The sequence below is a fragment of the Euleptes europaea genome, chromosome 6 (genome assembly GCF_029931775.1).
Source record: "Euleptes europaea isolate rEulEur1 chromosome 6, rEulEur1.hap1, whole genome shotgun sequence".
Lineage (NCBI taxonomy): Eukaryota > Metazoa > Chordata > Lepidosauria > Squamata > Sphaerodactylidae > Euleptes > Euleptes europaea.
Genome location: NC_079317.1, coordinates 88279956 through 88291977, shown reverse-complemented (window position 1 = coordinate 88291977; position 12022 = coordinate 88279956). Strand labels below are relative to the sequence as shown.

At 43.1% G+C, this 12022-nt stretch overlaps 2 protein-coding genes across 3 annotated transcripts in view; both read left to right on the top strand.

Moving 5' to 3' along the window:
• Positions 1-4669, top strand: part of ABCC8 (ATP binding cassette subfamily C member 8) — an 81596-nt gene extending 76927 nt beyond the window's left edge. For both annotated transcript variants that reach the window (XM_056851341.1, XM_056851340.1), the window contains 4 exons: positions 2257-2360; positions 3343-3476; positions 3623-3685; positions 4529-4669. In XM_056851341.1, the coding sequence (XP_056707319.1) occupies positions 2257-2360; positions 3343-3476; positions 3623-3685; positions 4529-4666 (439 nt within the window). In that variant the 3' untranslated portion in view covers positions 4667-4669. The remainder of the gene's footprint in view (positions 1-2256; positions 2361-3342; positions 3477-3622; positions 3686-4528) is intronic.
• A 4622-nt stretch (positions 4670-9291) lies between these two features.
• KCNJ11 (potassium inwardly rectifying channel subfamily J member 11) lies at positions 9292-10491 on the top strand. The gene has a single exon (XM_056851007.1). The coding sequence runs from the start codon at positions 9292-9294 to the stop codon at positions 10483-10485; it is 1194 nt and encodes a 397-aa protein (XP_056706985.1). The 3' UTR covers positions 10486-10491.
• Positions 10492-12022: the final 1531 nt, after the last annotated feature.

The following is a 12022-nucleotide window of genomic DNA, read 5'->3' as shown; positions in this document are numbered from 1 at the left end:
TATGCCTACACCATCAAGTTTGTGCTTTGGATAGAGATTTCTGTTGCAAAATCATGCTTGACCAGGTCCCAAACAGCATTTCTCTGGACATAGTACAAGATGTTAACAAAAATCTCCCACAACGAATCTACAGATTACAGAATGACATTCCACACATAGTTTCAGAGGATAGCTGTGGTGGTCTGAAGTAGAACATTTAGATTTGAGTCCAGTAGCACTTTAGAGTCCAACAAGAGTTTCAGGGTGTTTTCAAAAGTCAAAGCTCTCTTCGTCAGACACAGTAGAGTAGAAGTGCAGATCTGATCCCTTTTATCCTAGTCAGAAGGTGGGAGGGGTGTTGTAAAGAATTCTTGTAAAGGATGCAGAGGTGCAATGTATATTGTAATCAACTTGATTAGAGCAGAGGGGAAATGCTTGGGGCATAAAATTAGCATCTGTAGTGAGGTAACAATCCTATGTCCCTATTCAGTCCTGGGGGGGTCCATTGTTCTGAACTTGTGAATTAACTGGAGTTCAGAAAGCCCGTGCTGTAATTTCCCTTTGAAATGTATTTGTTTAGCTGGCTGAACTTGAACTTGCATCCCAAGACTGCTCCCCTGGGCCCAGTAAATGTACCCACTCGCCCCCCCCCCCATTTCATTGCTGGTTCTGGCTGTGACGTTATTTCACAATCCCTAAATATTCAGAAAGGAATGTTATCTCTTTTATATAAGAAATGGAGTCTGGTGAGTTTTCTAATGCTTTGATACATTGTTCAGTTTGGGGCGCAGGATTTAATTTTTCCTGGGATCAAAATGAGGGACCAACATTCAATAATAAATCGAGTAAATAATAATTCAGATATAAATCTTTACTGCAAATTAACCAATCTCCTTAAGTAAGTAAGTTTATCTTCCACCTGCTCATACTCCTGCACAGAAGTGGCAACCATGTCATGTAGTGCCTCGTATCTTTTCTTTTCCACCTCTGGGCGACCTGCTTGTGCATTAGCCAGTGTTAATTAGTGGCATACCAGTACAATCATATCATACATATCATACCAGTACAAATAGTGGTTTTCATGATTTGGAAATAATAAAATACGGTTCTTTTTGATCTAGTTATTTTTTATTAAGTAATTGTTAATGTTAATAGTTGTGAAATTTATGTTATGGGTTGTAAAAATTATGTTATGGCTGTAATTTTTTAAAAACAAAACAAATAAATAATATTAAGTATTCAAATGTGAGTATTTTTCTGTGTGGGCTTTTCCCCATGTGGGCTTTTTTCCGTGTGGGCTTATTTCCGTGTGGGCTTTTTTCCATGTGGGCTTTTTTCTTGTGTGCATTTATGACCGTGGGTTTTTTTCTGTGGGCAATTTTCTTGTGGGCTTTTTTCTTGTGAGCTTTTTTTATAGAACCGAGAATTTCACAGTTTGAAATGTGCCCCTCCTTCCCAAACCTGTGGCATTTTCTTTTATGATTTGGTAAGGGGGGGAAGTGACTGGTTACTCCCAATGTTTTTTTCTGAACAGGACATGAATGGTTTTCAGTGATGGCACGCACCTCACCTGTATAATGGCCTTCCCTTTGAGGCTGACTTGGTGTTTTTTTAGGTGCCAGGCCCAAACATTTCTTTTTTTTATCCAGGATTTTAATTATGGGGATGATCTTTTAACATCATTCTTATATTCTCCGTCTCGTCTGAGAACTGTTTTAGGAAACACACTTTAATCTGCTTAACTTTTTGTGTTGTTTTATGCTCTGAGTGGGTTCTTAATGCTGGGTTTTCTAAACCTTCAGTGATTTTATGCTGCTGTTTTATCGTGTTTTACTCTGTAAGCCACCTTAGGCATGTTCCCTGGAGAGGCAGCATAGACATTTCCTAAATCAATAAAGAAGTTGTTTACACAGAAGATGAAATGTCTGTCAGTGCAGTCTCCAACAGAGCTGCACACCTTTAAGCCCGCTGAAGTTAATGAGCTTAGAAGAGGGTAATTTAGGATTGAGCTGTAGATTTTTTTTCTTGATTGTTTGTTTGTTCCAAATATGTTTATGTCACGTAGGTCAATGTTAAACAAGCACAGCAAGCATAGTCTCATTAAAAAAAATTAACCAGCTATCTGGCCAGATTGCCAGTCCTTTGGGTACTATATTTTAAACAGCATAACGAGACACAGAAGCCATTACTGTTCTTGCCCATTTCAGGTGATAAGAAGCTTGTGTGTCTGGGAGGCAGAGCTTGATACTGATTTGTCGTTTTGTTTTAAATTTGCAGATTTAATTTGGATCCAGAAAAAAAATGCACAGACAGCATGCTGTGGGAAGCTTTGGAAATAGCCCAACTGAAGCATGTGGTGAAAGCTTTACCTGGGGGACTGGGTAATAATTTCCTTATCTGTGGAGGAAGCTGTGTTAAAACACTTCTGTTTTTAACCTTAACTAGTTGTGTGTTTTTTTAACGGAAATAGTATTGTAGGGCAGTTACGACTTCTGCTACTCATTTCTTTCCTGGTAGCCATAAATTTTTCCTAGCAACAGTAAAAGCAGTTTTGTGGGAAGCAAGTTCTTTTTTATCATCTAGAAAAGAGCGTGCCCTCTTCCCACCATGCTAATCTCCCCTTTAAATAACAGCTTCCCAGGTGCTTTCTGATTTTAAACAACAGGAGGGAAAATTACAGAACTACTTATATTGTAATGTGTAGTTCTCCCTCAATCACAAGTAAATCCCCTTGAAGGGATTTTTCCATCTGCAGGCCAAGCCACACTGTAGTACCATAGTGTGACTCAGAAGAGAAAGGAAAGTGAGCAGCAAAGGGGAGTTAGGTCTACTGCAGAATCACAATGGAGAAAAAGAAGGAGGAGGATGGTTCAGGCAGAAGCGACTGGCGCAGGAACTAGGGTTGCCAGGTCCCTCTTTACCACTGGCAGGAGGTTTTGGGGTTGAAGCCTGAAGAGGGCGGGGTTGGGGAGGGGAGGGACTTCAATGTGATAGAATCCAATTGGCAAAGCAGCCATTTTCTCCAGGTGAACTGATCTCTTTCGGCTGGAGATCAGTTGTAAAAGCAGGAGATCTCCAGCTAGTACCTGGAGGTTGGCAACCATAGCAGGATCAGGGGTCCTGATACCATTACTGCCTGTACCTACAATGCTTGATGCTGCTACCATGCAATAAGAAGCAGTGTGTGCATAAAGGCAGGAATTGCTGAGTACAATTACTGTTTTCTCTCTCTCTGTCTCTGTCTCTGTGTGTGTGTGTGTGTGTGTGTGTGTGTGTGTGTGTGTGTGTGTGTGTAAACAAAGCATAACAGTGACATATCTGTGAATTTTAATGGCTCTCCAATTATACTTCCGTTTACTCCAGATGCTGTTGTCACAGACGGTGGGGAAAATTTCAGCCAAGGACAAAGGCAGCTCTTCTGCTTAGCCAGGGCATTTGTACGGAAGACGAGTATCTTCATCATGGATGAAGCCACTGCTTCTATTGACATGGCAACTGTGAGTTCATTGCTAAGCCTTATTAACAAATTACAGGGAGCAAAACTGGGTGGCCTTATTAGTAGTAATTACCTGTTTTGTATTAATCAATTCCATTTTATGTACATGACTGAATTAATAGAAACGCTTGTTACCTGTTTATGTAGGAAAACATTCTTCAGAAGGTTGTAATGACTGCATTTGCTGATCGTACTGTAGTGACAATTGCAGTAAGTATACACTATATTTTGCTACAGTGATTTTAAGTATCTGTAATGTAATTTCAAGTCTTGATTAGCCTGATTTCTTTATTTGTTGGCTCTTGCTTTTAAAATAATATGCCCAATTAAAGTGAAAGATTTTCTTTCATTTTCACTGTATCATAAAATATTTCAGATCATTGCACAGTTTCACATATGAAAAATTATAATAAGAAAACTCTGAGTTTTGGAATACTCCTGGAATAAAACAAAAAATTTAAAGGTCTCGATGAAATATCTCTGCTTTTGTTAAAAAAATTAGAAGGATCAATTACAAATGTGTTTATAGGCAAAAATCCTTTTGCCTATATTACCAAGCGTTTATTTTATCAGTCTGTTTAATAAAGCTGAAATGCCAATAGCTAAGCAGTAAGTACTTTAGTAGGTGAAGGTTTCAAACAACTACTTTTCTGCTGGGGTGGGGGGAATAACCACCAGCACCACAGAATTACATTTGCCTTCTCAGAACTAATGAACATCTTCTGTAACCTACCAACAGAGACGAGCCAATACAGGAGGAGGTGAGGGCAGGCAGTTCTGAACCCAAAGAGAACTGAAAAGCAGTGACAGCTTCATGAGATCAGCCTTATGAGATCAGGGTTTGTGAAAGACATGGTAGAAAACATTTAAATGGGAGTGCCAAGTACCTCACTGGATCAGGGTGAAGTGATAGGCTACACTCCAATAAGCAACGATATTTTAGCAGAATGAAATAATCAGATTTGTCTTTTGATGCCAATAGGAATTATGTAGAAGTATTTCTATCTTTGCCAATTACATTTATAATTTTCATTGTGTCCATTTGCTTTGCAGCACCGAGTAAACACTATCCTTAATGCGGACATGGTTATTGTAATGAAGAGAGGAGTTATTCTAGAATATGAAAAACCAGAGATTCTGCTGGAACAAGAAGGCAGTGTGTTTGCTTCGTTTGTCCAAGCAGACAAATAAATAAATAAATTGAATCTTTGAAAGAGCAATTTTAGTATCCATTATCTAATCATGTAAATTACCTGTAAATAAATATTATTTACCAATAAATTACTCTGTCTCTCCGTTCTTGAGAAAACTGGATCTGTTTTACCACTGAATTATAACAGATTATCTTTGCCTTTTCAGTTTGTTGAGCACTAGAATTCCTAGACAGTCATTTTTGTTTACTTGTTAGTACCTGCATCTCAGTCTGATTCACCCCCAAAACCTATTGTGAATCGAAGTCATTCTAAAATTCAAAGGGATAAAATCAGGCTTAAATTATGTAGAATCTAAATAAGATTCCTCAAATCTGCAAAATCCAAATCCAAAATAAAAGCCCCATACCCATCCAGCAGTTGTTCATACCTGATCAGCAAAAGCTACTCTAAACAGTTCCATATCCAAGAATATTGTGAAATGTATTGTAGGCCTCTAGATATGTAACATACTATTTCCATCCATATTGCAGCTTCATATATCAGGACTTTGAACAATTAAATGGAAATGTTTAGGAAACTGTGCTGCTGAAGGTAAGAACATAAGAACATAAGAAAAGCCCCGCTGGATCAGACCAAGGCCCATCAAGTCCAGCAGTCTGTTCACACAGTGGCCAACCGGGTGACCATGATACCCTATCTGATCAGTTAAAGTTGTCCTTGTATTAATAGTTCAAGCTCTCATAACAATCCCCAAGGAAATGATAAATGAGTTCAATTGCAAGATTCCCATTAATTTAACCAGCTGTTTAGGAACATCAATACAACAGTGCCATATAAAAGTGCCAGTATTCATAAATAAGATTGCACTGATTTCTACCAGTTTCCACCTCAGGACTTTGGGTGGAACCTTTAAAAAAGGTGTCAGTACTCAGTACCATGGAGTACCATCACACACACACACACACAAACCTTGCACAGGTTTGTGAGACCTATTGCCCAGTGCTCTTGTTCCATGCTCTAAGGACTTTCTGATGAAAACTTGCACTCCATAGGTACTAATTTTCCTGCAGTGGATGAGAACAAAGACTCGTGACCAATGTCCCACTCCTTCTCTCATAATTTGGAGGCTTTCCTTTTCAGTAATTCCATGCACCAAAGTTGTCTTAATTCATGATGGCCTGTCTCTCCAGTTTTGTTTACACCTGTATACAGCATTCCAAAAATGACAGCACCAATGATGTATGAATAGTACTTGCTTTACACTACAATACAGTATTTTACTTGTTGCTGTATGTTCAGTCCCTTTCCAAATAATCCCTAAAATTGAATTTCTCCTTTGCTAGCTAGGGTTGCCAACTCCAGTTTGAGAAATCCTTGGAGATTTGGAGGTAGGGCTGGGGAGGGTGGAGTTTGGAGAGGGAAGGGAGCTTAGCAGTGATGTCATGCTACAGAGTCTGCTCTCCAAAACAGTCATTTTCTTCAGGGGAATTGATCAAGTCTGAAGACGTTGCAGTGCTGGGAGAACTCCTGGCCCCGTGGGTTTTTTTTTCTTTTTTAAAAACACAACAAGAGTGCTACAGATAATAGAATCATAGGAACATAGAGTTGGAAGGGACCTCTACGGTCATCTAGTCCCACCCCTTCACAATTCAGGAAATTCAATACTACCTCCCCACCCCACTCACCCAGTGACCCCTCCTCCATGCCCTGAAGATGGCAAAAAAACCTCCAGGATCCCTGGCCAATCTGGCCTAGAGGAAAATTGCTTCTTTACCCCAAAGTGGCAATCATGATTTAATGACAATTCCCTCATGAGTATGTCTGTGCTTATTTATTTACTTTATTTATACCCCAGCTTTCTCACTCAGACTTAAAATGGATTACAAAATATAAAAAATTAATTCCATCAGTCAGCATAAAACATCCAATAAACAATGCAGTAGGACTAGGATTACAGAACTGGAAAAGAATGCAAACAAACAAAAATGTGTGTAAGGAATGACATGTAGAAAGCGGGTTACAAGTGGAGAGGACAATGCAATAAAAGCAAAGTGATACATATAAAAAGCCTTGCAATAGCCTACAATCATATTCCCTTACAGAAGTTACTTTCTGAGGAGTTCCATTAGATTACAGTTCCAATCCCGTCTTTAAAAGGCCTTCCTGAACATTTCTGTTTTGCACCTTCCGTGAAATGACTGATCTCCTCCAGCAGGTCGTTCCATAATGTGGGAGTCACCACAGATAGGCCATTTATGCATGGGACGTTTTGCTATGGATTTGCCTCTCTCTGGATGCACATTTTCCCCATCCGAATTCTCAAAACTCGGCAAGGGGGCTTATTGACTTTTGAGAATCTGGATGGGGAAAATGTGCATTTAAAGAATGGCAAATCCAAGGCAAAACCTCCCGTGCGTAAATGGCCATAATGAGTGTGAGCAGGCAGTTGCCGATTGTACCCCCTCGCAGGATGGCACCTACAGAAGTCTTTGCTCAGATAAGTGAAACTGTCATGGCAGAATACTGCAGAAGAGGTGGCACTTGGAGCTTACTCTATAACTTACAGATAATCTTTAAACAGTTCTTGGTCTGGACAGTCAAGTCAGAACACATCAAAATTCTGGCAGCCTACAGGGCACCACAAAAAGAAATCCAAATAATTAGGTGGGCCAGAGACACTCATTGCCCTGGTGTAGGATTTCTTAGCAGAAAGGCACCCCAACAATTATATTAAAAGGCAAACCAAAAACCAGGGATTTGTGTAATTGCAACATTTGTTAACCTCGGGAAATAGCATCTGAATGATTTAGTGCACATGCACACACACCAAGCATCTTTACTTTTAATCGAGACTCGTGGGATTTTTGTTCTCATATTACAGGTGTTAAATTAACACAACAATGTAGAAAGGTTCTGTTATCACCTGTTCCTGCTCTGAATTATCACTGTTCTCGCCTTGTATGCACTTGAGCTTCACATACAAATACCAGACAGGCTGTACCACCTGCGTTTCTCAGGCAGCCTTTTGACCCCGCTGTTTACATTTCCCCCTCTACCCATATGCTTGCCAACACCCTTCACGCATCTGATCGGATAGATTTATTGCCACAGCCTGTGTTTATGGTGCCACAAGCTTCTTAATAGGCACCCAGTTTTTTAATAGGTGCCCTTTCCTTCGTGTTTTGGCGCCATCCAGACAGCAAAGCAGAATATTCACCACCACCCTCACGTTTCAGCCTCTGCCCCTCCAACTGTGCGATGTTACGCAGACTTTAAGGCCATTTATGCATGGGAGGTTTTGCCTTAGGTTTGCCGCTCTCTAGATGCACATTTTCCCCATCTGAATTCTCAAAACTTGGTGTCGGGGCTTATTTTTGAGAATTCGGATGGGGAAAATGTGCATTTAGAGAGTAGTAATTCATGCCATCGTATTCCCTATTACTATGTATGGGTGTGAAAACTGGACAATGAAGAAAGCTGACAGGAAGAAAGTAGACTCCTTTGAAACGTGGTGCTGGAGGAGGGTGTTACAGATTCCGTGGACGGCCAAAAAAACAAATCAGTGGGTTCTAGATCAAATCAAATCAAATACAGTTGATATTCAAACTAAAGTCAATGCATCGACCTGGGCTGAATAAAGACCTTGCATCCATGGCCCATTACCAATACTGATTTCTCCACACCCATCTCTCCCCTGGACATCACAGACCTAATCCCATCACGCCTGCTATTCACATTTACATACTGTTCCTCTACTTAAAAGACCGATGGATTCACATTCTAGCTGTATCTGAAGAAGTGAGCTGTGGCTCACGAAAGCTCATCCCCTGCCAGAAAATATTTTTGTTAGTCTTTAAGGGGCTACTGGACTCTTGCCCTTTTTGACTTTTTCAAAAGATAGTACACAATGTATTAGCAATGGGTGTCATAGTGCTCTGTATGTGTCTTTGTATATTTTAAGTCCTTTTTTTTTTTGGTATTGGATTATGATTTTGGGGGGGGGGGTTTGGTTTAATTATAAAAGCAATAAAAAAAATAAATTGAAAACAAACAAACAAACAAACCTCCCGTGCATAAATGGCCTCGAGGAGGGCTTATTTTTGAGTTTTAAGACTTTGGATGGGGAAAGCGTGCGTCCAGAGAGCAGCAAAACCCAAGCCTCGTGGGGAGGGGGGGGGCCGGGCCACTGCCCAGCGTGGCCATGCGAAAAGATGGCCCTGCCTTCTTGTGCCAAGCCTATTGGGGAGGGGCGAGGCGGCCAGCACGCCCCCTCCCCGGCCCGTCGTCCCAGCCTCGCGGCCCCGACGTCACCTGTGCGGGGATCCCCTTGCGCGGCAGCGCCCCCTGCCGCCCCAACCCGCGCGGCGCCGCTGCTGCTCCGGGGGAGCGCGGCAGTCTCGCCAGCGGCCGGCCGTGCGGACGCGTCTCGCCCCGCCGCTTCCCCGGGGAGGCGAGCCGAGCCTCGGTCTGCGCCCGGCTCCCTGCGCTCCTGCCCGGCCGAGCCCGGCGGGTTGCAGCCGGAGGAAAGCCTGGGCCGCAGCTCCTGCCCAGAGCCGGCGGGGCGTGTGATTGGCGTGCGCAGCTGGGCCAGCTGGGCCAGGGGGGGACCGGCGGGCGGGCATGGGGCGCTGGTGAGCGGCCGGGCGGCCGGAGGGGGCGGCCATGCTGTCCAGGAAGGGGATCATCCCGGAGGAGTACGTGCTGACCCGCCTGGCCGAGGATGTGCCGGAGCACGCCCGCTACCGCGCCCGGGAGAGGAAGGCGCGCTTCGTGGGCAAGAACGGCGCGTGCAACGTGGCCCACAAGAACATCCGCGAGCAGGGCCGCTTCCTGCAGGACGTCTTCACCACCCTGGTGGACCTCAAGTGGCCCCACACCCTGGTCATCTTCACCATGTCCTTCCTGTGCAGCTGGCTCCTCTTCGCCATGATCTGGTGGCTCATCGCCTTCGCCCACGGGGACCTGGACCAGAGCACCCAGATGCACCTGCCCGGCGGGGGGCTGGGGGCAGGGGGGTTCGTGCCCTGCGTCACCGAGATGCACTCTTTCACTTCGGCTTTCCTCTTCTCCATTGAGGTGCAGGTGACGATCGGCTTTGGAGGGCGCATGATGACCGAGGAGTGCCCCGCCGCCATCTTCGTCCTCATTGTGCAGAACATCGTCGGGCTGGTGCTCAACTCCATCATGCTGGGTTGCATCTTCATGAAGACCGCGCAGGCTCACCGGCGCGCCGAGACCCTCATCTTCAGCAAGCATGCGGTGATCGCCCTCCGGGAGGGCAAGCTCTGTTTCATGTTGCGCGTCGGGGATTTGCGCAAGAGCATGATCATCAGCGCCACCATACACATGCAAGTGGTGAAGAAGACCAGCAGCCTGGAAGGGGAGGTCGTGCCCCTCAACCAGATCGATATCCAAATGGAAAACCCGGTAGGGGGCAACAATATCTTCCTGGTCTCGCCACTCATCATCTACCACGTGATAGACAAGAACAGTCCTCTGTATGAAGTCTCTCCAGCCAACCTTCATCAGCACGAGGATCTGGAAGTCATCGTCATCCTCGAAGGGGTGGTGGAAACCACTGGCATCACCACCCAAGCCAGGACGTCGTACCTGGCTGATGAGATCCTCTGGGGCCAAAGGTTTGTGCCTATTGTGGCGGAAGAGGATGGGCAGTACTCAGTAGATTACTCTAAATTTGGCAAGACTGTGAAGGTTCCCACTCCTAACTGCACTGCCAAGCAACTGGAGGAAGACAGGAGCATCATGGACACCATCCCCTTGTCACCTAGAAGCACCACAAGGAAAAGGTCTATTAGGTTAAAGCCCAAATTTAGTATAGCTGGTGAGCCTTCCTGACACCACATAGACGCAGCTGTTGAGTCTGACTAATGCAATAAATAATACACTGATATGTCCTCTATTTGTTATTCAGGTTAGTTCACAAGGTATGTAACATGTTTTGGTACACAACATCTAATGAAAAGTGGCCATACATAAGCATTCTGACTTCCTTATTTATTTGCACAATCATTTGGGATGGATAAACAAAACTGGGGGGAAATGCCTTTTCATGTGAATTTTTTCTATGTATGGGGCTATGTTATTTATGCTCTTGCTTGATCTAATGTTTATAACTGCTATATAAAAACATACCTCAGTCCCAGTACAGCAAGAGAGTTTGGTTCCATGAACTTTATAACAAGAACATTGGCTGTTATTATTTGTGATAAAAGGCAGATGGCTGTTCCAAAGGTTACAGATAAAATATTTTATGTCTTAAAGAAATAAATGTTCATATTAATTTAATGCATAGATAATTTGAATGGGATCTTTTGTAAGCACAAGATCTGTAGTTTTATTGCATCCATGAATTGTGTTGTAATTAAGCTCAATTCATTTGTGTATTCAATTTATGCTTGCTATAGTAAGTAGGAAAAGGGGTTCCAAAAATATTAGGTAATTACAAGAAACATTTGTAATAGTGCCTGCACTAGAGTTGGTGAAAAACTTAATTTTTGCATTGCTTTTTAATAATTTAAATGCAAGATTAGAGTAGTTAATTTAATAACTACTGATGGACAAACAGACCAACAACCTTTTAAAATTTGATCCTTCCAGCTGCCTAAAAGCGCTGGGGGGGGGGGTCATTTGAAAACAGCGGAAGTGTTGCATTTAAAAAAATTCTTTTATATTTTCCATCGCTTTTAGACTCAAACAATAGCTGCAAGTCTGTAGCAACAGCAGGGCTGAAAAATGTGTTGGGGACAGTTTGCCTAGCGATGATAAACTGCGCACTCGCGTGACACTGTTAACTTTCAGTAACTTTCTTGACTTTAATACGCAATACAGTGAATACTATGACGAGAGAGGGGTGCCTTTGGCCAGGTGCAAACTGTTGGTACATTTTGAGGGACAGTTCAGGGGCTGCTAATAATGGAGAAATCCCCTGGAACCCCAGTGTTGGATCTACTACAATCCTTTAACAGGCTTTTGACAACCTAAATCACCACATTAGATCTGAACATTCTGAACTAATTGAATCCCACTGATAAAATGAAATAAAATCAACTGAAATTCAGATTTTAAAAAACCCTTTGTATAATATTGGCTATACAGTTGTGGCTCAGGTATTTGAACACATGAAGCTGCCTTATACTAAATCAGACCTTTGGTTCATCAAAGTCAGTATTGTCTACTCAGACCAGCAGCAGCTCTCCAGGGTCTCAGGCAGGGGTCTTTCACATCCCCTACTTGCCTAGTCCCTTTAACTGGAGATGCCGGATATTGAACCTGGGATCTTCTGCATGCCAAGCAGATGCTCTACCACTGAGCCACAGCCCCTCCCCTACTTCTTAGTTCACAAAGTACTTGGGATGCTGCCTTATTTATCAAC

What these genes read in the sequence shown, in the direction of transcription:
- KCNJ11 (XM_056851007.1), top strand. Translation starts at nt 9,292, where the DNA reads ATGCTGTCCAGGAAGGGGATCATCCCGGAGGAGTACGTGCTGACCCGC.